This window comes from Astyanax mexicanus, chromosome 17, assembly GCF_023375975.1.
Source record: "Astyanax mexicanus isolate ESR-SI-001 chromosome 17, AstMex3_surface, whole genome shotgun sequence".
NCBI lineage: Eukaryota > Metazoa > Chordata > Actinopteri > Characiformes > Acestrorhamphidae > Astyanax > Astyanax mexicanus.
In genome coordinates, this window is record NC_064424.1 from 5,083,918 (window position 1) to 5,107,162 (window position 23,245).

At 38.5% G+C, this 23,245-nt stretch overlaps 1 protein-coding gene across 5 annotated transcripts in view; it reads right to left on the minus strand.

The window, feature by feature from the left end:
• Window positions 1–23,245, minus strand: part of ank1b (ankyrin 1, erythrocytic b) — a 148,715-nt gene that overhangs the window by 55,119 nt on the left and 70,351 nt on the right. For all 5 annotated transcript variants that reach the window (XM_049466541.1, XM_049466542.1, XM_049466544.1 and 2 more), the window contains exons 3-17: window positions 16,486–16,584; window positions 15,498–15,596; window positions 15,308–15,406; window positions 13,566–13,751; window positions 12,457–12,555; window positions 10,765–10,863; window positions 10,217–10,315; window positions 9,083–9,280; window positions 6,840–6,938; window positions 5,690–5,788; window positions 3,452–3,550; window positions 3,105–3,302; window positions 2,482–2,580; window positions 2,248–2,346; window positions 1,105–1,302 (exon numbers count right to left, since the gene is read on the minus strand). In XM_049466541.1, the coding sequence (XP_049322498.1) occupies window positions 1,105–1,302; window positions 2,248–2,346; window positions 2,482–2,580; window positions 3,105–3,302; window positions 3,452–3,550; window positions 5,690–5,788; window positions 6,840–6,938; window positions 9,083–9,280; window positions 10,217–10,315; window positions 10,765–10,863; window positions 12,457–12,555; window positions 13,566–13,751; window positions 15,308–15,406; window positions 15,498–15,596; window positions 16,486–16,584 (1,869 nt within the window). The remainder of the gene's footprint in view (window positions 1–1,104; window positions 1,303–2,247; window positions 2,347–2,481; window positions 2,581–3,104; window positions 3,303–3,451; window positions 3,551–5,689; window positions 5,789–6,839; window positions 6,939–9,082; window positions 9,281–10,216; window positions 10,316–10,764; window positions 10,864–12,456; window positions 12,556–13,565; window positions 13,752–15,307; window positions 15,407–15,497; window positions 15,597–16,485; window positions 16,585–23,245) is intronic.

Below are 23,245 nucleotides of genomic sequence, written 5' to 3' on the forward strand. Positions count from 1 at the left end.
ACTTCAAGAAAGCAGGTCACCTGAGTATTAGCCATGTGGACTATCAATCCTGGTATGCTATCTCTTTGGTGTTGCTGTTTACCGGTATTGACCTTGCTTTGTGTGAACATCTATTTGTCTTATGGTTATGTAGTAAAGTATATTTTGATTTGCATCTGCGTGCGTCTGAGACCTGCTCAATCATGACATATAGTAACATAGACAAATTTTATTTAATTTATTTAATAATACACATTTAATAAGTACAAAGGACAAATAAAGCCGGAAATTAAAACATTGTTAAGTAGGAATGTATCATAATTAATATTTTTGTCCGAAACTGAACAAGGTGAAACATGCCTGAAGGCTAAATAATGAACACGGCTTGCCAATAAATGAGCCAATGGCTGAAGCTTTTGCGATCCTACATGCAGAAAATTGACGCACAAAAGTGTGCAATCGATCCAAATTCGGAAAAAGTTCTTCTGTGTAAAAAAACAAACAAACAAAGTGATAATGAGATCCTTCCCCATATAAAGCACTAAATCTGTCCTGGGTGCGAATTTATTTATTTGGGATAAGTGTCTGAAAAGATTACATTTATGAAAAGCTATTCCTTTAAACCAAACACTGAACTGAATAATAGAGATACATCATAATTATTTGTGCTGTAGGAGAGCCTGAGGAGTCTCGGGGCTAGGACCAGCAGACTGAGAGACAGCTTCCTCCACCAGGCTGTGAGGATGCTCAACTCTCTCTCTGCTTTTAAAGAAGCACTCATTCACTTTACCAGGCTTAAGCTTTATACCATTATTATGTACTAATGTTTATACTGTTCCGTTTACAATAGTACTGTAATTTTCTCTTTACCCCCCCCCCCCATCAGTATTACACTATTTTCTTGTGTTTCTTGTCTCACATATGTCTATATATGTGACCTCGCTGCATTGTACATTTAGTGTCTCTCATTCTTTTTATATTTATATTTTTATCTTGCTGTACTTGCTGTAACTTTGGGAAGGAGAGTAAATTAATTTCAATCCTCTGTATGTGCCCTACATATGCAGTATTGACTATAAAACTACTTGAATTATTTCACCAGCACTCACGCAATTGAGTACGAACCTTGTTGCCCAAGTTGACGTTGCCCTGTTTGGATATGAGGAGGGCTACCATGTCGGGTCGTCCTTCCTGAGCGGCCAGGTGGAGAGGGGTGATCCCCTGCAGGGACTCAGAGTTGGCGTTGGCTCCACACTGCAGCAGACTGCTGGCCACCTCCAGCTGATTCTGCTTAGCAGCAATGTGCAGAGGAGTGTAGCCGTTCTGGAAGAGAGGAATGAAGACACAGCGGTGTGAACTTCTAGAGTAAATGCATGTATTTTGCCCAATTTTACTAAAATTTGAAAGGACAATCACCTAACTCAATCATTAGGACTCTCCCCATCACTCATAGTAATGATCTCTACTGTCGCTGATGCAACATCTCTGGGTAGCATCACAGCTCTGATACATTAGCTAACAGATGCCTGTGCTGACCAACATCACACTAAGAGTGATGAGAGGAGGAAGCGCCATTTTATCTCCTGGCCCTATCATTTACTCCTACCCCTTTTTTTCTGTGTAACCCTTCCCCTTGGAATAGAGTTAGAAGGATAAGGGGTAAAAGCCTCCCTTTTAAGAATTGGGACAACTCTTAAAGCACCCAATACACCATCAGTATTTTTATTGTCCCGTTCTGCCTTAAATGCTGCAGCCCCTACTGTCTGTTGCACCATTTAAGGTGGAACGGAAAAGTTAGCTAGCTAACTAGCTACTGAGACAAACTACTAGCAGTCATTATGAAACTACACATTAAACTAAGGTAATATAGTGCTAATCGTCACTTTTAACAGGGAAAAATACTTACATTTGTGGATTTCTTTGGTCGCTTGTTCTGCCATATCTTACCAGTGATTCTCATACCCCTCGGTTTGAAGTGTGCCTTTGAAAAATCTCTGTATGAAGGGCTATCAAGCCCTATCCCTTCCATTAATCTACCCTACCCCTTGGTGTGCATGCGCAAAACAGAAGGGTAGGGGTAATTGGTAAGGACAAGGGGTGAAATGCTATTTGGCCTTACTGTACCCACCCAAAGAGACCATGGCCAATTGTACTCTCTCTGACTCCAGCTGCTGATGCCTAAGCAGTTTGATCCACAGATTATAGTGGCAGCATGTCTAGACTGTAATCTACTAGCTGTTTGTATGTGTTTGTACAGGTGTATCTTACTCGAGCAGTGCTGTGAGGAGAGCCACTCTTGCTGACCAGCAGCTTGACAACATCCAGGTTATTGTGATGGACAGCAACGTGAAGAGGGGTCAGTCCGTTCTGCAAGGAGAGACACATGCTCTCAGTCAGTAAGCTCCCTGTCTCACATGCTCTTAACACACACAGATGCACACACACACACAGACAGGACAGAGATATTCTCTGTGTAATAAACAGTGTAGGAGATGCTCTTACCTTTCCTGCTGCATTGGGATTGGCTCCTCTCTCCAGAAGCAGCTCTGCCACATCCACCTTCCCATATTTGCATGCCACATGGAGGGGCGTGAACCCTTTCTGTTGGACACACAGACATATTATTAGGTTTACTATTATTATATTTACCCAGATTATCTAAAACCCACTGATTTCTATAGAGTGGCATTTGGCAAGTGGCAACCACAGAGGTCCAATCACCTCCGTGCGCCATTGCAAAGCCAATAGAATACAATGCAAATGCAATGTTTTCAGATTTGCCTTATTAATAGTAGAAATGGGATCTTATAAAGGTATTTTAGACTTGACTTGAATGTAGTTGAAAATAAATAAAATAATCCCACTGCAATCACCCATTTTTATAAATGAAAACATACTTACATACATTTTACATTTTCTCTTTATGTACAGTTTTTGCACATATTCTGATATTTCAGCAATGTCTTCTTTATTACATAAGCATAGCTAGAAACAACGCTTCTGGTAAAAAGCACATCATGAGTATAAATTAATTAAATGTAATTTTCAAAAAACAAAGATACTTTTGGGAAGATGTCGTTGTTGTATTGCCCATCAAACAGTATAAAACAGAAAATAAGACCAACCTTGGTCATCTTGGTTTGCTGGGCGTTGCCGTCTAGGAGAATGCGTGTGGTATGGGCATGTCCCTCCCGCGCAGCGATGTGCAGAGGGGTGTGGCCAGCCGTGGTGGCGGAGTCAGGATTGGCCTTATGTTCCAACAGCAGCTTCACCAACTCCTTATGGCCCATCCGCGCTGCACAGTGCAGCGGAGTCTGATCATCCTGCAGAGAGAGAGAAAGAGAAAGAGAGAGAGAGAGAGAGAGAGAGAGAACAGAGAGAAAGAGAGAAAGATGTTGTGTTGTTTTTGAAATCCTTCGACTGATACAGACAGCGTCCTCCATATAATTCTGTTGTGATAGCACCTCCCTACCTTAGCTTTAGCATCCACCTGGGCCAAGTTCTGCAGCAGAAACTGAGCCACCTCGCAGTGTCCCGCTCGAGCAGCCATGTGCAGAGGAGTCTCCACTTTCTGCAGTCAAACAAAGAAATATAGTTTAAGACCGTACTGAAGCACTGAAGTATGCAGAGTAGTGAGTTTTTGTTTTAATTAATATATATTCATAAATTAAAGAGGCATTACTGGCTAAAATTTGCATTTAATATGATATTTGCGGTCTTTATATGTATTGATCTGTACACAGCACTGCACCAATCAGTTAATTTAATAATTCCCTCCAGAGATAGTATGAAGAATTGTCCCATCCTCTGCCTATATATGGCAGCATCAGCTAAGACTCAGCATTGGCCATGCGGACTTGGGCCAATACTCAGTTTACACTCGGCAACAGGAGAGTTGGCACAAGCAGCTAATTCCCTGGCACAAGCGGCTCAATTGAACTGCCGTATGATATTCTGCAGCCGGAAACTTGGCACATGCAGTTTGGGCAGATTGTCGGATTATACTCAGCAACCAGGAAGTTAGCACATGCAGCTTTGGCTGATTCCTATATTATACTCGGCAAAAAGAGTGTTGGCACATGCAGCTTGAATCGAATGTTGTATTATTGTGATGGGCAGTGCTGCACCACTGGCCACCAGCAGGGGAGCTGGGCAACAGAGGGGAAAAAGAAGTGGCATTGGGTCCCGAAACTCCAAGTCCCAGAATCCTGTGCAGCGCTCTATATAAAGCCCAGTCAAACCACTCATTCTCGTCGCACCTTTAAAGAGGGGTGACCGGTAACAGAGGGTGTAAGAAAATAAAATAAAAGAAAGAAAGAAAGACAGAAGAAAATAAAAGAAAATAAAAGAAAGAAAGAAGAAAAGAAAAGAAAGTCGCACAAAAAAGATATAAAAGATCTCAAAAGAAAGTAAAAGTAGAGGTCTGAGCTGTGCTCAGTCCGTTTTGAGTTTGATTGTGTTTTGGTTTGAGTTATTTGAAGCTAAAAAGCTGTGTTTCAGTTGTACATGCCATTTTGTGGCATTTCCTTTGTTCTGTTTCCCGCCTTTTTTTGTGCACCTCTTCAGAGTTTTGTTCTCCACCTATTTTCCAGTTTCCTCTGTGGAAAACCAAACCAAGTTCCACAAGCACACCCTTTTGACACAAACAATATTAAAACATATTTATAAATATCAGAAACAATTGAGTAATCAAATAATTATAAATATACCTAAGCAAACATATATGACTGAAGATATAAATTATTAAATACATCCCAAAACAAACAAACATTTTGCTCTGCACTTGGATCCAACACCACCCTATCCCGTAACAATTATACTTAGCAACCAGAGAGTTGGCACACGCGGCTTGGGCCAATTCCCATATTATACTTGGCAAGCGGGGCGTTGGCACAGGCTGCACTTGGCCTGGATGTGAGCTGACATTTGGACCAGAATCGGGCCTTAATTCTGAAATTAAATTGACCCAAATGATGTTTGCTATCTTTGCCAGCATTGTCTGAGCAGCTCTCACTCAGAGTGCTGAGCAAGGACGCTTTTTCTTTTATCAAAGACGTCTGAAGAAAGCATGCCGCACTGAGATAAGCTATTTAGATGGACTTCTTGCTAAATTTAGAATTTAGTTTGTTTGCTTCTCCAGCTTACAGCCCAAATTTCTGTCAGCCTCACTGTAATGATGTTTTGTTTTGGGATATTCACTAACTTTGTCCTGCTTTTAAAACTTAGCAAGACAAAATTAGCCCCCAAAAATTCTAAATTAATATTCCCATTCAATATATGTCATCAGAGTTAGCATTTCCTAGTTTGTAAACTGGAAAATAGAGCCTTTTACAGCACCACTGTAGAAATAATAGATGTAGGCATGTTTACTCCAGCTGTGTAGTAACTGGTCGATCAGGCCAGGCTGCAAAGCTAATAAAAAAAAAATCATGCTTCTTGATTTACCATTTATTATGAAAAGCTAGATATCTTTGTATTGCACTATGTTGTTACACCTGTTGTCTACAAAACTTTCAATAAAAACTTGATTACAAAAAAGAAATAAAGCTAGATATACCTCACTATTCCTGATTTCTAAAATACTGTATATGAATTGCAGGAATTAGGGAGCCGCTATTAATATGTGAGAATCGTGGACTGTTACAGATCCTATTGTGAGAGTAACTGTGGGTGGATATGGCTGTGGTTTGGGAAATACAGGCCTACTTACCACATTAGAGGCATTGGGGGAAGCTCCTCTCTGCAGTAGACTCTTCACTATGTTGAGATGCCCCATAAAAGCAGCTACATGGAGCGGAGTTAGACCAGACTGAGAGAGAACAGAACAATATACAGATCTGTCACAAACAGCTCAGGTGAGATTGCTCCACTAAATACAATAAAGCTCTGAAACTGAGAGCTAAATGTCCCTCGAGAAGCAGAAGTCAAAAGTTTGGGCACACCTTTAATTCACACCTTTAATCAAGGTTACTACTAATACTAAATACTAAAGTCAGCCAAACTATAAATAAAAACATTTGCTCATCTCTACTGGATTTTCTCAGTCAGCTTTATGAAGAAGAGTCACCTGGAATTCAGGCTTTCAGTTAACAGCTGTGCTGAACTCATCAAGAGATAATTACTTTAATTTCTTGCCTCTTATATATAACATTCCATCAATTTTCTTTTTTTTTAAATGTCTAGTTGTGGTCTCTAAGAAGAATTAATTCCATGTGAGCCGTTTTTTGTGAAAAAAATTGCTCAGGTGTTTCTATTTAGCCCTGCTTTAGATTACTGAATTAGTGGTCTCTAAAAAAGTTTCTGCTCTTGCTCATGAATATTTATACATGCGAATATATCACCTCTGATTGGCTAACAGCACTGCAGCAGGGAACAAATTCATATCGTCACTGTCCAATGAAAATCAAGTATCTCGATTTTGTCGATCTTTAGTTTACTACATAATTTAAACCTACAAACCGTCCCTTTAACTTTCAATGGAAGTCAATGTAAAAATATTTATTTTCGGTCATTTTGTAGTATTTCTATTGGTCCGTTCTTCATAAGAAATTTGGCACAGTGTAAGGAAAAGTTTGTGTGTTCAAATTATGTAGCAAACTAAAAATCAACAAAAATGGAGATACTTGATTTTCATTGGACAGTGACAATATAATATATAACATAAGCAATATAATATAATTATTCAAAAACAATTAATAAAAAATACAAAATATTTAGTTGTATTTTAATATATATATTTTTTTTACTACATTTTGAAACATTGCAGAGAGAATTTGATTGAAAAGAGATAAGAATCATCAGTTGCATCAGTCTTTTTATCCAGAGTAGCACACATCTCAGAGGTCTCAGTGATATCTGACCTCAGTCACGGCCTCCAGAGACGCTGAGTGCTTGAGCAGAAGGTCCATGGAGCGCATGTGGTTCTTCTTGCAGGCGATGTGCAGAGGAGTGAAGCCATTCTGACACAGCAAAATGCCACAAGTCAGTAAACCCATACAGCACAATGTTCAGAACAGCATCCAATAGACAAAAAGAGACGGGGACAGAAAGGGTTAATAATAGAGGTGCAGAGGGAAAATAAATTAAAAGTGAAACAGGTAAATCTGTGAGCAACAGTTTTAGTTATCAAGATTGTATAACTATGATTAAAACATATATACCTTCTAAAATTTTATTTTTGTCCTCAATATTTCCACCTACTGATGGATGGATTAGAAAATTAACAACATATGTTGTAACTTTATACGGAACACCACTAGAGAGGTAAAGAAAAGATAATTTTTATTTAAAAGTATTGAATCAAGATTAAAATCGCTGCATGTAAAATAATCACTAGTGATATCCATAGACAGGCAACTTGGGTGGGAAATATCACAAAATGAATAGAAAAGAAAGGGGCACAATGATCTAAATTTCCATTTTAAAATGTTCCTGGTGAAAAAAAATATATATACTTAATTGTACCTAAAACATATTGAGAAATGTCTAAGTATGCTGTAAACATACTAACAGATTTATGTACTTACTTAAAATATATTAAAAGTACATTAATATTATGCTTTCATCAAATGTTTAAAAGTAAACTTTGTCCATCCGTTTTAAAAAGTACAATATAGTGTATTTTAAATAAATAGACTACTATGAAGTACACTTTCAGTTTAATGTATTTCAGTATAATTCTAAAATACTTATTTCCAAATATACTTTTGTACATTTGTAGCAAAGTGTGTTAAAAAACAACTGTTACAGTAGTTTACTTGAAGCACAATGTATCATGTAACTTTTTAGAAAGTAAATTACATTTCTACATTGGTAATATGTTTTAAAAATATATTTAAGTATTACATTAATATAACAGTTAAAATGTATTTCAATGCTCTGTAATTATAATTAGGAAAATCTAAATATAAGTAAATTATATAGAAAGCATATTTTAAAAAAATATATGGGGTTACACACATGAAGTAGTATGTTCAAATGATACTTAAGTATATTTAAAATAGTTCCATTTTAGTACAGTTAAGAACACTTAGAACAATTTAAGTAACACTTTTGTACTATTTTTATACTGTAATTAAATTAATTAAAGTATAATAAGTACAAAAAAGTTGTTCCATTTTAGCTCTCTTTAAATATACTGATTAATAATAATGTGGCTACAAGGACACTTTAGTGCACTATAGCATAATAATGCTTAATATATTTTAATCTACTTTGTTTTACTAGAGATTATGCTCAGATTTTATAACCAAACACAAACATCTTAATATTGATTGAGTGAATGATGATAGCAAACAAATATATAAAGTAATAAATAATTCTGTATATGGTAAGATGCTTATTTATTTATAGAGATTTGCAAGCACACATAAATAATATAGTATGTAAAAACATTATTAATGAAATCCTTTCAGGGCATTTGTGACACTATGTGGCTAATTTCTATTGGGAGACTAGCTGTAAGAACTTTGGGATAAATTTAAAGACATAAATATAAATATACCAATAAATATATAAAAAACTATTGCTTATGGATTATTAAATAGCTCCCTACCGAAACAAGAATAAGGAGTAATGTGGTTAATTATATGTATAGCGAAATATCAACTTAGAAAAGAAAAAAAAGAAAAGAAGCCAGCCCCAGTTAGCAGTGCTAGCCAGCCCCAGTTAGCAACATAGTCAGGCTCTGTTATCTTAGCTGTGCTAGGCTAATTCCTGTTAGAGGACTACTTGTAAGAATGATATAAATATAAATATACCAAAACAAGAACAAGTAATGTGGTTAATTTTATGTATCGTGAAATAGCAACTGTGAAAAACTAAAACAAAAATGACCGTGGACCATTTCTTGTATCAAGCCACATTTTTTTTACACAAATTGTAAAGAACTGAAAAGAAGAACGACTATAATTAAAGTACTATAGAAAAAAAAACAAGATACAAGATGAGACTATTTGACTTTTTGACTATTTTACTTTGCTACTATTTTGCGAGTGTGATGAACGTGGCGAAATGTAATACTGCATATTTGTATTTGTGAAAATGCATCTTCAATAAAGTCGATTTACAAAAAAAGAAAAAAAAGGAAAAGAGCAGGACTGACCAGGGCTCGAGCGTTGGCCTTGGCCCCTTTATCCAGCAGCACTTTGGCCATGCGGTGGTGTCCACAATGCGCCGCCACATGCAGCGGCGTCAGGTGGTCCAGAGTGATGTCATCGATCTCGGCGTTGTACTGCAGGAGCTGCCGCACGCAGTCCATGTGATCCCCCTGCGCTGCCATGTGGATGGGAGACAGACCGTTCTGAGGGAGGAGAGCAGAGACAGGCCAGATCAGACAAGTGCAGATCTTCTGCCGAGAAGACTAATCTATCTGAAGACAGCAGGTTGAATAGAGGTGCTCTTTTTATAGCAGGAATCTGTGCAGAACTGGATGCAATTGTGAATCGTTTCTAAATGCAAACCCAAACACAGTCTGACTGCAAATTAGGGCAGCAATGATTGGTCGATAATGCTCTTTACAGTGATGATTAATTGTTCATTTGTACTAAGTGTTTCTACTGCACTACATTACACAAGCTCTCTGTCTCCAAAAGTGTCCAATCACAATATTATAGACACATTTACATTACATTGCATTTACCAGATTTTTTTTTTTTTTTTGCAAAGTGACTGTGTTAGGAGAGTAAGTGCTCTTTGAAGAGCTCTGTCTTCAGGAGTTTATTAAAGATAGTGAGAGATTCTCCTGATCTGGTAGAAGCAGGTAATTTGTTCCACCATTGGGGAGAAAGGAGGACACTCTGGAATTCTTTATGTGAATGTCTCAGCAGAGGATACTGACCTGCTCATTTAAGGGAACAGTATTGTTGTTTTATTCTTTATTCTGTTTATTGCTGATGTAAAGTCTGAATTTTGCTTTTTGCAGCACGTTCATTTGTGTGTAAGGAGCAGTGCTTCTTAGGATATTATTGGGTGGCTGACTGTTGACTGTCAGGGTTTTAATCAGTCAGTGGCGCACCTATATTACAGCCACCAGATAGAAACATGACATAAATTTATCTGAACACACCTCACTTTCAGACCACCACGTCCATCACTGTAGATATATTCATAAACACTGATGCTATTTTAAAAGCGCGGGTGCTGGAGGTGTGAAAATAGACTCTTGGCGGGGTGTAAGATTGCAATGAGCATCGTGACGCAGGGCCCCATATGTCTTATGCTATTACTGCTGACTCACCTTGGTTTTGGCCTGGATTGGAGCTCCCTGGTCCAGGAGGATCTCAATTACTCGCACGTGGCCATTCCTGGCCGCACAGTGCAGCGGGGTCAGTTCGTCCTGAAAGGAAATGGAGATGTAACACGAGAAAAGATACAGTACTAATGAAGCTGGTGAAATTGGTGCAGACTTCTTCCACATTTTTACTGCATCCATTAGAATCCTTCCCTTGGGAGTGAAAGTCTTTGTATGTTACACACTGACAGTACTGTCCCATTGGACATCATGCTAAACACAAGTGTGTGTGAGTGTGTGTGTGTATGTGTGTGTATGTGCCATGCTTCGTAATCCATCATTAAAATGCACCACTCTGTGTTTGAATCTCGGCTCTAACACCATGAGAAAATACCTGCTTTCCTCCCATGAGGAGATAAATAGGTCACCCTCAGTAAGCTAGAAATAAATAACCCAGCAGTCTGCTCTGCAGAAATTTCACACTGTATCTGATAATTAAGCTGTAAGATTGTGTGTCCCAGTATTGGTGGAATAAGCAAAAAGGGATACAGTACCTTCGTCCTGGCATCTATCTGAGCTCCTCTGTCCAAGAGCAGCCGAACCATGATCACGTTCCCCCTCCTGGCAGCGATGTGCAGCGGAGTGATGCCATTCTGAGAATAAACACAGAGAAAGAGGAGAAAAAAGCAGGTTCATTCTGTTAGAATTAAATCGAATAATGATAATAATAGTGTATAGCAGTAAACCATTCAAATACGGGGGGGCACAATACAGTTACCCTTACAGACTTATTTTGTTTGGTCATACTTATATTTTTTGGATTAACAAACACAATTTAATATCAGACAAAGATAAATTTAATAAATAGAAAAAGCAGGTTTTAAAGCATGATTTACTTTATTAAGGGAAAAAATCAATCTAAACCAATCAAGCCCTGTTAGCAGCATAGTCAGCTGTGTTTAGCAGTGCTAGCTAGCCCTGGTTAGCAACATAGTCAGGCTCCGATAGCTAAACTAGCTAGCCCCGGTTAGCAACATAGTCAGGTTTTGGTTAGCTGCGCTAGCTAGCCTGGTTAGCAACATAGTCAGGCTCAGTTAGCAGTGCTAGCTAGCCCTGGTTAGCAACATAGTCAGGTTCAGTTAGCAGTGCTAGCTAGCCTGGTTAGCAACATGGTCAGGCTCAGTTAGCAGTGCTAGCTAGCCCTGGTTAGCAACATAGTCAGGCTTGGTTACCAGTGCTAGCCAGCCTTAGTTAACAACATAGTCAGGCTCGGTTACCAGTGCTAGCTAGCCCCGGTTAGCAACATAGTCAGGCTCCGATAGCTAAACTAGCTAGCCCCGGTTAGCAACATAGTCAGGTTCAGTTAGCAGTGCTAGCCAGCCCTGGTTAGCAACATAGTCAGGCTCGGTTAGCAACATAGTCATGCTCGGTTAGCAGTGCTAGCTAGCCCCAGTTAGCAACATAGTCAGGCTCAGTTAGCAGTGCTAGCCAACCCCCGGTTAGCAACATAGTCATGCTCGGTTAGCAGTGCTAGCTAGCCCTGGTTAGCAATATAGTCAGGCTCAGTTAGCAGTGCTAGCTAGCCCTGGTTAGCAACATAGTCAGGTTCGGTTAGCTGTGCTAGCTAGCCCCGGTTAGCAACATAGTCAGGCTCAGTTAGCAGTGCTAGCTAGTGCGATTAGCAACATAGTCAGGTTCAGTTAGCAAGTGCTAGCCAGCCCCAGTTAGCAACATAGTCAGGCTCAGTTAGCAGTGCTAGCCAGCCTGGTTAGCAACATAGTCATGCTCGGTTAGCAGTGCTAGCTAGCCCTGGTTAGCAATATAGTCAGGCTCAGTTAGCAGTGCTAGCTAGCCCAGGTTAGCAACATAGTCAGGCTCAGTTAGCAGTGCTAGCTAGTGCGATTAGCAACATAGTCAGGTTCAGTTAGCAGTGCTAGCCAGCCTGGTTAGCAACAAAATCAGGCTCAGTTAGCAACACAGTCAGGCTCGTTTAGCAGTGCTAGCTAGTCCCGGTTAGCAATATAGTCAGGTTCGGTTAGCTGCGCTAGCTAGCTAATATTTTTTGTAAAGTACTATGACAGTGAGGCAAATCCCCTTTATTTCTGCTGTAGACTGAAAACACTTGGCATCTGAGATTAAAAAATAAAACAACATTCCAGCTTTTATTTCCAGGTAACAGTATTTAAATTAGGCTGCACTACAGATGGCACAGATGATACGTTAACGTTAGAGGTTAGAGAACCCACCTTAGGTGTGAAGTTGACATTGGCTCCTCTATTTAACAGCAGCTGTGCAACACTCAGATTCTCATAATGTGCTGCGATGTGGAGAGGAGTAAATCCAGTCTACAGGAAAGAGAAAACATTGAAGAACAAATCAGAAAGAGGTATTACACAGTACCAGCCAAAACACTGAACACCTTCCCAATCAGTGCTTTTCTTTATTTTTCTATTTTATTTATTTTCTATATTGTAGATTAATATTAAAGACAGGAAAACAACTAAGGTACATATTTGGAATTAGTAGCAAACAGCAAAAAAGTGATGGTGATGGTGATTTAGGGGTGTATTGTACACCTGTATGTACATCGTACATTTCTTACAAATTACATATAAAAGTTTTAAGAGTCCAGAAATCAACTCTGTTTTTTCTTGCCATGTTCTCCTCCACCAGTCTTACACACTGCTTTTGGATAACTTTATGCCTTTTACTTCTGGTGCAAAAATTCAAGCAGTTCAGTTTGGTTTAATAGCTTGTGATCATCCATCTTCCTCTTGATTATATTCCGATGTTTTTTTAATGTGGTAAATTCAAAGAAACTCATAAATATTTTTGGTGGTCTCTTATTTTTTTCCAGAGCTCTATATAGCTTTAATATATTTAATATTAAATTAACAATGTAAAGAAATCACAAAAACTAAGAAAACACATTGAATGAGAAGAGGTGTGTCCAAACTTTTGACTGGTACTTTAAATAGAGGCAGGAAAAGAGAGACGGGATGCAAAGAGAGCCAGATAATACTGTACAATACGAATTTTAAATGTGAAACTGTAAACTGATATATTATGTATATCTGAGATCATATTATCATTATCATATTCAGGACAAACATCAAAGCGTAGGTGTTATATTTGATATAATAATGTGTCAGCATCAGTGATCACACCCTAATGCACCTGTTTTTGAGCAAATTCATCAATGTCATACGAGCTATCTATAAATATTGCTGCAGGACTGCTGTTCTGATGAGGTACTGAGTCATAATCCATCACCATGCACTCGGTGGGATAAATCCTCCCTTAATCACACACACACACACACACACGCTGCACACGCTGCACACTCTGCTTGTACCTTGCTGAGGACGTCTGGGTTGGGGTCGTTCTGCAGCAGCACGGCTGCGGTGCGCGTGTCGTCGTTGCGGGCGGCGATGTGCAGGGCGGGGAGGCGCACTTTGCCTTTAGTGCCGTAGTTAATGAGGAGAGCCACCACGTTCTCATGGCCCTGCTGCAGAGCCACGGCCAGCGGCGTGAAGCCGTCCTGATACACAACACACACAGAGCAGATGAGAGACACTTAACAGAGGCAGGAGAAACACTGATGTAAGAACCAACCAAGGTAGTTTGGATGCAAAAACAGGCAAGTTTTATTAATCCAAAAACACAAGGCAAAACTGTAGTCCAAAACCAGGAATAAATCACAAGACAAAAATCTTAGTCACGGCAGGGAAGGATAAAAAAACAAAAAAAAACAAAAAACAGAAATAACAAACACTGAAGATCCTGAAGATCCTCGTTCGGTGTGGCAATATCTCGCAATTACTAAGCAAAACTAAGCAAGTGCAACCCAGTATATATAGTCCATGTAATAAGCTGATGGCCCACAGTTGCGTGGAAGGGGCGGAGTCAGCTCATTAGTATTCTGGAGAAGCTGATCTTAAAGGCGCAGGTGTGACAACTGAGGAATACAAACTATAAGGTGCACCGTACTGTAAGACACACTATCAATACACGTCTATTTTCTGGTCTATTTTTATACATCAGGTGCACTGGATTATAAGGCGCATTTTAAGCAACACTAGTAAGGAACAGGGGGGTCGCCATGTTTCGCTACTAATTTTAGCAGGTCTAGATGCTTGAATGAAGCGCCTCAGTAAACAAAGCTGTAATTCTTATAAAAATTTTAAAAAATAATTCTTTCAAAGGCAAACAAACGCTGGATTAGAGTTTAGATTCTCTGCCCGAACCCGAACCCAACCTGAGGCCCAAACCGAAATAAAAAACATGGCGTGATAATCACAATACGGCAAAGTAACAAATCAAAGTGTTTTAAAAAAAAAACGTTGCACAAAAAAGTTATAATGTTATAATCACACAGCTCTGGGGCTCATGCACACGTGAGCTCCTCCACTTGTCCGCATTGTGCACTTGACTTGCAGCCCTGTGTGTAGCTGCTATTAATAAACATTTTTCTTAAATAACAGGTCTATGCTTCTTCAGTGTTGCAATGTTAATTAACATCATTCTGAACAGATTTCGCTCATTCAAACAGCTGGAAAATGCTTATATATCAGTTTTAGCGCTCTACTTACAAAAAAAAATGTCAGGTTTAAATCGGGCTTGAGCTCATAATAACAGTTTATGGGTCAGGTCAGGTCAGGCTTGGGCCCGATCTAAGCTCTACACTGGATGTTAATCTATACAGATTTATCTCCTGAAAACTGTTTATTTGGGTAAGTGAAGCAATTCTGTTTATTTACAGTAAGGTTAGATTTCCAGTATTTTAGTGCAGTCAATGGCGCCCAACAGCGCTACACTGAGCAACCTTAAGTGTTCCAGTAAGGCAGGACGTTATCAGCTAATGGTTCATCCCATGTAGCTTGTTTTAACACGGGAAACACACACACTACAGTCCAATATACTCACCTCTTAAAGGCAAAAGAGCTAGCGCTGCGGTTAATGGCTGGAGATACTGTACTAAAACTCCTGTATAACACTGTACTTCAAAGGAGTGGTTTTACTGTTCCTTAATAGCTGACTGGTAAAATTCATACATAAGGCACATAAAGTTTATTGGTAAAGCAGTGTGTCGCTCACCTCTGTTGGAAGGCTCTGATTGGCTCCATTCTCCAGCAGAAACTTTACCACCTCCAGGTGGTTCTCCTGTGCTGCCATATATAAAGGACTGAACCCTTTCTGTAAAGGTGAGATGAATGAGAAATCACTCATTAGTTCTTTTTCTGATCCCAGAGGCTGGTTTACATTGCTGTGGGTCTGGAGTACTGACCTGAGACTGGGCGTTCACATTGGCACCATAATGGACTAGTTCAGCTACTACTTTTTCTTGACCAGCCAGTGCAGCGATATGTAGGGCAGTATTGCCTTTCTGTGAGACAAAAATATACAGGATCATACAGTCAGAGAAGCTTATAGCATTAGGCTAACTGGATTGATGTATTTGTCATTTAGCAGCTTTCACTGTCTATGCTTTTCACCATAATATACAGCTCTGGGAAAAAAAATAAGAGACCACTTCAGTTTTTCAATAAGTATCTCTGATTTTGCCATATGTTTGATTAAAATGTTGTTTTATTCTATAAACTACGGACAACATTTCTCTCAAATGTAGAGGTTTTAGAGTTTTAGAAATCAATAATTGGTGGAATAACCTTGGTTTTATATCACAGTTTTCATGCATCTTGGCACCATGTTCTCCTCCACCAGTCTTACACACTGCTTTTGGATAGCTTTATGCTTTACACTCCTGGTGCAAAAAATCAAGCAGTTCAGTTTGGTTTGATGGCCTGTGATAATCCAGCTTCCTCTCGATTATATTACAAAGGTTTTCAATTTGGTAAAATCAAAGGAACACATCATTTGTAAGTGGTCTCTTATTTTTGGCTTTTAGAAAAATGTGTTTTGGGGAGGGGGGTAGTACACTATAGGGCTATGTGGTTTGGCCTAAGCTTTTGTTCTTAATTGCTTTATTTTTTTCTCCTTACATTACTTTTACTTTTATACTTTAAGTAGTTTTGAAATCAGTACTTCTACACTTTTACTTAATGAGTAAAAAGCTTGAGGTGATGCTTCATCTTCTACAGAAGTATTTTATTAAACCCTAGAATCTATACTCCCCCTACAGAGTGATAAATGGAGATACTTTTCAAACCTGATTCGAACACTGTGGATTTTACTGTAAGATAGGAAACATTAAGAAGTCTTTACTGTTAATAGAGTAGTCTATGGTTGCAGGTGACAGAACAGAGTTAGGGTACCTTTGTCGTGGTCTCCAGGTCAATCCCGTGGTGTAAAAGCTCCAACACCATCTTAACATGGCCTTCCTTCGAAGCCAAGTGCAACCCGTTGAGTCCATTCTGCCAATGAGAGGGAGAACAAGAAGAGTTTAGAACCTTATCTCTAAAAACAGACACATCTTTACCTCCACCTCTGTCCCACATATCCATCATCTGACAGAGAGAGAGAGAGAGAAAAGAGAGAGAGAAGAGAGGCATCTATAAATATCTGGCTAAAGCAGGATGGTAGCAGTGGAAGTGAGGCCTCTCATTAAGCAGTGTGTGGAAATAGAGTCATGCTCATTATAAAAGGAAACAGACAGACAGCCTGAATCCTGGTTCATCTGCAGATACTGAGTGAGATATGCTGATAATCAGTGGCCACTGCATCACTGAACATCTCCAGGATTTATTTGTTTTCTTACTGGAAAACGAAATTTAAAAACAGACCCATTAATTTGGCACCTCATGGCAAGAACTCTCTGAGCATGTAAGACACAGAATTGTTGCTCTCAGTAAAGATGGCATAGGCTATAGGAAGATTGCACACCCTAAAAACAGCCTATACAGCTCTGAAAAAAAAGAGAACACAATGAGTTTCTTTGATTTTACCAAATTGAAAACCAGAATTATGAATAATAATGAATAAGTTATTCAAAAGCAGTATGTAAGACTGGTGGAGGAAAACATGCCAAGATGCATGGAAAGTGTGATTTAAAAAACAGGGTTATTCCACAAATTTGTACAATAATAAAATGATTTTTCATTTTTTAGTTTTCCATTTGTTTTCCTTAAAAAGCCATGACAGTTTACTGCAACTTTTTTGTACACTAGATTTTGAGCCATTTTCGTCTATTAACTGGACCTAAAGTGGTTAAATAACAAAAATAAAGCAAAAAAATTGGGAGTGTTCTAAAACTTTTGACCAGTAGTGTATACAGTATGTACTGTAAGACAGTGAAATAGTCTATAGTTTGGATGAAATAAAAAAAAAGATACAGAGCTTTCAGACTTCAAATAATGCAAAGAAACCAAGTTCATAATAATAAAGTTCAGAAATCAATATTTGTTTTTTATTCACAGTTTTTATGCATCTTGGCATCATGTCCTCCTCCACCAGTCTTACACACTGCTTTTGGATAACTTTATGCTGCTTTACTCCTGGTGCAAAAAATCAAGCGTTCAGTTTGGTCTGATGGCTTGTGATCATCCATTTTCCTCTGTTTCCAACACCTTCCAAAGACTCTTGGAAACTGGAGAAAACTGCTACAGGAAGACGTCTGGCTGACCCACATGGAAACAACAGCTTTAGCCTTTAGCTCAGATTAACATGATTAGGGACTGAGTCTCAGATTCAGGAGTTAGTCTGACAGGTGAAGTGATAAGCAGTAATAATGAGATGAGAAAATAAATAATTCAGCTTGTTTTATTGGTTTTATATTGGATTTCAGGTTATCTAGGTATTTAAGGATTTTTTAAGGGTTTTTTTTAGTTCCACCCCCTGTTAGGGTTGGTATGTGTGGAACTCAGGTTGGCCATAGGGGGGCTCTGCACCACTAGCTGCACTGGAATCCCCTCATACCGCAGTGATGCTCTGTGGTGAGGAGCTCCATATACTGCAGCTGTACTGAGCATGCGCACAGAGAGAAAGAGAAGAGAGGGAGGACGAGGTGTGTGTGGATGGATATAGATGAAAGGAGGGATGGAGAGAAAAAGGAGATAATGTGGGAATATTTGCAGAGTCTCAGCAGATTAATGTTGGGGATTGGTGAAGCAGCAACACGTGTCTGCACATGGTTTCCTCCCCCGGCGCAGGTTCTGAGGGAATGCGCAGATGTGCCGAGTCTGTTTTTTTTTTTTTCAAGTGCAGCAAAATGCAGAATTTAATGTATGTTCAAATAGACAAATAGAAATCCACTGAAATAAAATTAAATCAAATCCTAATTCAAATGAAATAATGTCGTAAATCAGCTTCACAGAAATGTGGTTGCAGAAGAAAGAGTCAAATCAGCACTGCTCCTATTATTCCCCACTATTACCCAAATGTTCTGACCAATTCCTGCAGAAAGTGCCGGATAATTTCTTTATTTTTATTATTTCCAAAATCGCTCCTATTTCTCGCACACTCAGCTCTACCTGCAATCTCCAGTCTCTGGACTACGTTACCCAGAATGCACCATATACTGACATCACTCCTGGTCACTGCATAGGGCACTTCAAGGAAGTCAATCACCGGAATATTGATTTCACCTGTCCACACCCATATAAATACACCTTCACTCGGCACACACACCCTGCTGAGTATTGTGGCTTTGCCACTTTGCAACGCTTTTATCCCTAGCCTGTTTACTCTATTTTTTATCCACCTTGTTTGTTTTTTTAACCCTGATTCCTCCCTGCCCTCTGATACAACCTTGCCTGTGTTTGACCCTCAGACAAAAACGATTGACCTCATGTTTATTGTTGCAGTGTAAATCGATTAAACATTTAATCAGATTAACAACTTCTTAATAAACTTCTTAAGATGCACGTTTTAAAGGTGGATATTTTAATGTAAATCAAATAATGAATGTAAAAAATATAAAATGTAATTATATTTATATTAGTGGTGTCAATTAAACTACTAGTATATACTAGTATATGCACTGATGTGCGGATCGAGACCTCGGCGCTTTAGGTGGAAATTGGGGTCAAACTTGGGGCTGTAATTAATTGGGTTCAAAAAATAAAAAATAAGGGGCGCCGAGTGGTCCAATTGGGAAAAAAATTGGAAAAATTAAAAATAAATAAATAAATAAATAATAATAATAATTAAAAATAATAATGTCACTTAATGTTACTTATTCCAAATGAATCGTGTGCATTAACACTTTAACAATAACAGCCCTAGTGTATTTATTGTATAATAAGTCAATAACAATTATCAAGATATGCCTTTACCTATATATTTTGTAACTTTATATCTGTTTTTAACCTTGTGTTAAATTAACTTGTTTTCTTTATTCTATAAACTATGGACAATATTGTCATTTAGAGCAGTTATTTGCAGAAAATGAAAAATAGCTAAAATAACAAAAAAAGATGCAGAGCTTTCAGACCTCATATAATGCAAAGACAATGCAAAAACAATTTCATATTCATAAAGTTTTAAGAGTTCAGAAATCAATATTTGGTGGAATAACCCTGGTTCGTTTTTAATCACAGTTTTCATGCATCTTGGCATCATGTTCTCCTCCACCAGTCTTACACACTGCTTTTGGATAACTTTATACCTTTACTCCTGGTGCAAAAATTCAAGCAGTTCAGTTTGGTTTGATGGCTTGTGATCATCCATCTTCCTCTTGATTATATTCCAGAGGTTTTAAATTCGGTAAAATCAAAGAAACTCATCATTTTTAAGTGGTCTCTTATTTTTTTTCCAGAGCTGTATATTCAGTAAATTTTACTGGAACACATCTCTGTTTTTACAGGAGAGGCTTCATTATTTGTGCCTCCTGGGGTTTCAAAAGGTGCACCATGTACTTTTCACACCACCTGGGAGTCGGAGATAGAGGCTACTGCAGTCTTTTGTACTGTTACTTCTGTTCGGAGACGTTTCGATTAGAGTCTCTTTTTTCCTTTTATTTTTCGAGCTAAATACAACATTTAGACTCAGTAGGAAGTGTGGCTTTGTTTTGATCTTTTATTTGGTGCTGTTATCTGTTATTATCACAGTGTGGTACTCGTTAGCATGGCTGTCTTATTGTGTGCATGTGATGTGTAGTTTAATTACAAGGCTTTTGTTATACATTTAATGCCTGTTACACACTTCTTGCCTTCATTGGCTCAAACAACACAGGCTACATTGATCACACAATACCCTAAATGTAAGCTTAAAGTAGCTACTACTGTTTAGTGGTCCAGTTTTAGTGCTTTATCTTATCAATGACTTTATTACTGCAGTTCTTCACCTGTTCAGTTCTACACTAATTCTTCTCTTCTCTGCTGAAACTGAGACTCAGTCCTTAATCATGTTAATCTGAGCTAAAGGCTAAAGCTGTTTCCATGTGGGTCAGCCAGACGTCTTCCTGTAGCAGTTTTCTCCAGTTTCCAAGAGTCTTTTGAAGGTGTAGGAAACAGTACTCACCGCTCTCTGGCTTCATCTGTAATTTCTCTAAACTGTGTTTCTGTGTCTTTTTCTAGTGTAAGTGTGCTGTAAGTGCGTAAATGCTGCAGTAGAGAATAACAGCAGTAAGACCATCTGTTCCACCACTGCTTTACTACAGACAAAGACAAAAAAATCTCATTATTTTTGTTTTTTTATTTCCAAAGTTCAGTTTATTTTCATTACTACAGAACAACTGTAAGCTGTTAACCAATAAATTCTTTCCTAAAAAGCACCCACTTTTTACACTTTATATTTATTTTCTTTAAAAAGCCATGGAAGTTTTACATTTTAGTTACAAAGTAACTAAGGGTGTTCTAAAACCTCCTTAGTAGTAGTGTGTATCACAGTTTCTCAAATGTATGTCTTAAATGACAACTTAACTCCCACTCAATTAAATCTACTCAATTAAAGGTCTGTAGATTATGAACAAGCTATATTAATATCCAATGCATCTTATGAAGTTCAAAATGAGCAAAAACTATAGTCCTTAAAATGCTAATCCTGTGATCCTGTTTATGTAGCTTGCCTTCAGCTGCCAGAGCCCTATAAGAGCACAACTAGTCTTGCTCTCTCTCTGGGTGGGTAGAGTAGATGGCGCTCTTTCCCCTCATCACTCTTAGGGTGATGTCTGTGAGCTGATGTATCAGAACTGAGTCGCTGCGCTTTCCTCCGAGCGTTAGCGCTGTGATGCTACTTGGTAATGCTGCATCAGCAGCAGTTGGAAAAAAGGAGGAGGCATGTGTTAGTCTTTACTCTCCTGGTGTTCGGAAATAATTACTAGTGATAGGGGGAGTCCTAACAAATGGGTTGGGTAATTGTCCGTGTATATTGGGAAGAAAATGGGATAAAAATGTATGTCTATTCCGATAAAAAAAAGGGCCATATAACCCACTACCACCCACCTACCCCTTACAGAATCTTTTAATGGACGTTTTTTTGTAAAGTAAAAAATCTTCACAAACTAGGAAACCTGGGAAACCCGAGAAAAGTAACCTTTATGTCTTTTATGTCCACTTATCCACTTCTGAAAAGAAGAACTACCTTAATCTGCCTTAATCTTGATTTCCTGTCCATTCTTTGCTGTAATAGTGAACACTAACGCTAAGCTCAAACACTACTGACAGTGATAACAATGACTAACGTCTTTCACAGCTATTGTCTGTGGTCTTTCTGTAAACGATGCACTGAAGTGTTGTAGTGTTTGGTGTGTGTGTGTGTGTGTGTGTGTGTGTATTCAGTGTGTGTGTGTGTTGAGGCTGCAGGCGTATGGAGTGGGTGTTCATTCCCAGTGCTTTGAATGCTGGCAGCCAGCCAGACACACACCAGTCCATCCACCAGCGCATCTCTCAGCACTAAACATAGCCTCGCAGATATTCTTCACCATCACCATCGGTTTATTCTTAGCCTGGTGATCGCGGCGCTGCCATGCGAGACCGTGCCAGAAGCGTGGCCAGAGCGCACGTTTTAAAAACAGCAGAGCAGACATGCTGGTATCATTAATTACAGCCATTTAGTCATTACTGCACACAGCACATCACAGCAATGACAGGGTAAACACAGCTGCTCTGGGAGACCCGGGAAACACGGGGGAATAACGCACACACACACACACATTTACACACAGTGCAGTTTAACAATCACTCTGTCAATAAATTCCTATGTAAATTTGCACGGTGCCAAATGATAGCACTTGAAGTTAATGAATTGAGTGTGATGGGAGTATCCTCTAAAATAATACACAATACAACATATCTATCAACATATTATTAGGGGAAAACAATATAACAGTATCCTTATTCAATATCATTATTTAATTATTTTCTACATAGTAAATGAATAGTGAAGTAATCTATCAGATTATGAAAGAAACACATAAGGAATCATGTAGTAACTTAAAATGACTGTTAAACAAACCTAAAAAATATTCTGTGAAGAAGCATTTAGGCTGGTAACTCTGATGAACTTGTCCTGTACAACAGAGGAAACTCTGCTCATATCCTGAGGCGGTCCTGATGAGAGCCAGTTTCATCATTCTTCAATGCTTTTGATGGTCTTTGTGGTGGCTGCACTTGAAAATACTTTCTTGAAATGCAATTCTTGCAATGTTTCGGATTGAATGACCCTGAATGTTTTTTTAAAGCATTTTTTCTTTATTTAGTTGAGTAGTTGGTTCTTCTCACAATCTGGATTAGAACATTACTCAAATATTCACTATTCACTGTATACCTGTAACTCTACCTCTTCACTACTTTACTTTAACTGATGCTCTCAAACACTTTATTAAGAGACAAGAAATTCAAGTAATTAACTCTTGATGAGTTCAGCACAGCTGTTAACTGAAAGCCTGAATTTCAGGTGACTCTACTTCATAAAGCTGACTGAGAAAATCCAGCAGAGATTTGAAAAACTGTCTCTAAACTATCTAAACAAGATGTGCTACTTTGAACAATCTAAAATATAAAACATTCTGTTTTTTTAACACATGTTTTGTTGTTCACTACATAATTTCATTAGTTTTTCCATAGTTTGGGTGACTTTAGTATAAATCTACAATGCAGAACATAATATATATATAATAAAATAATAAAAAAAAAC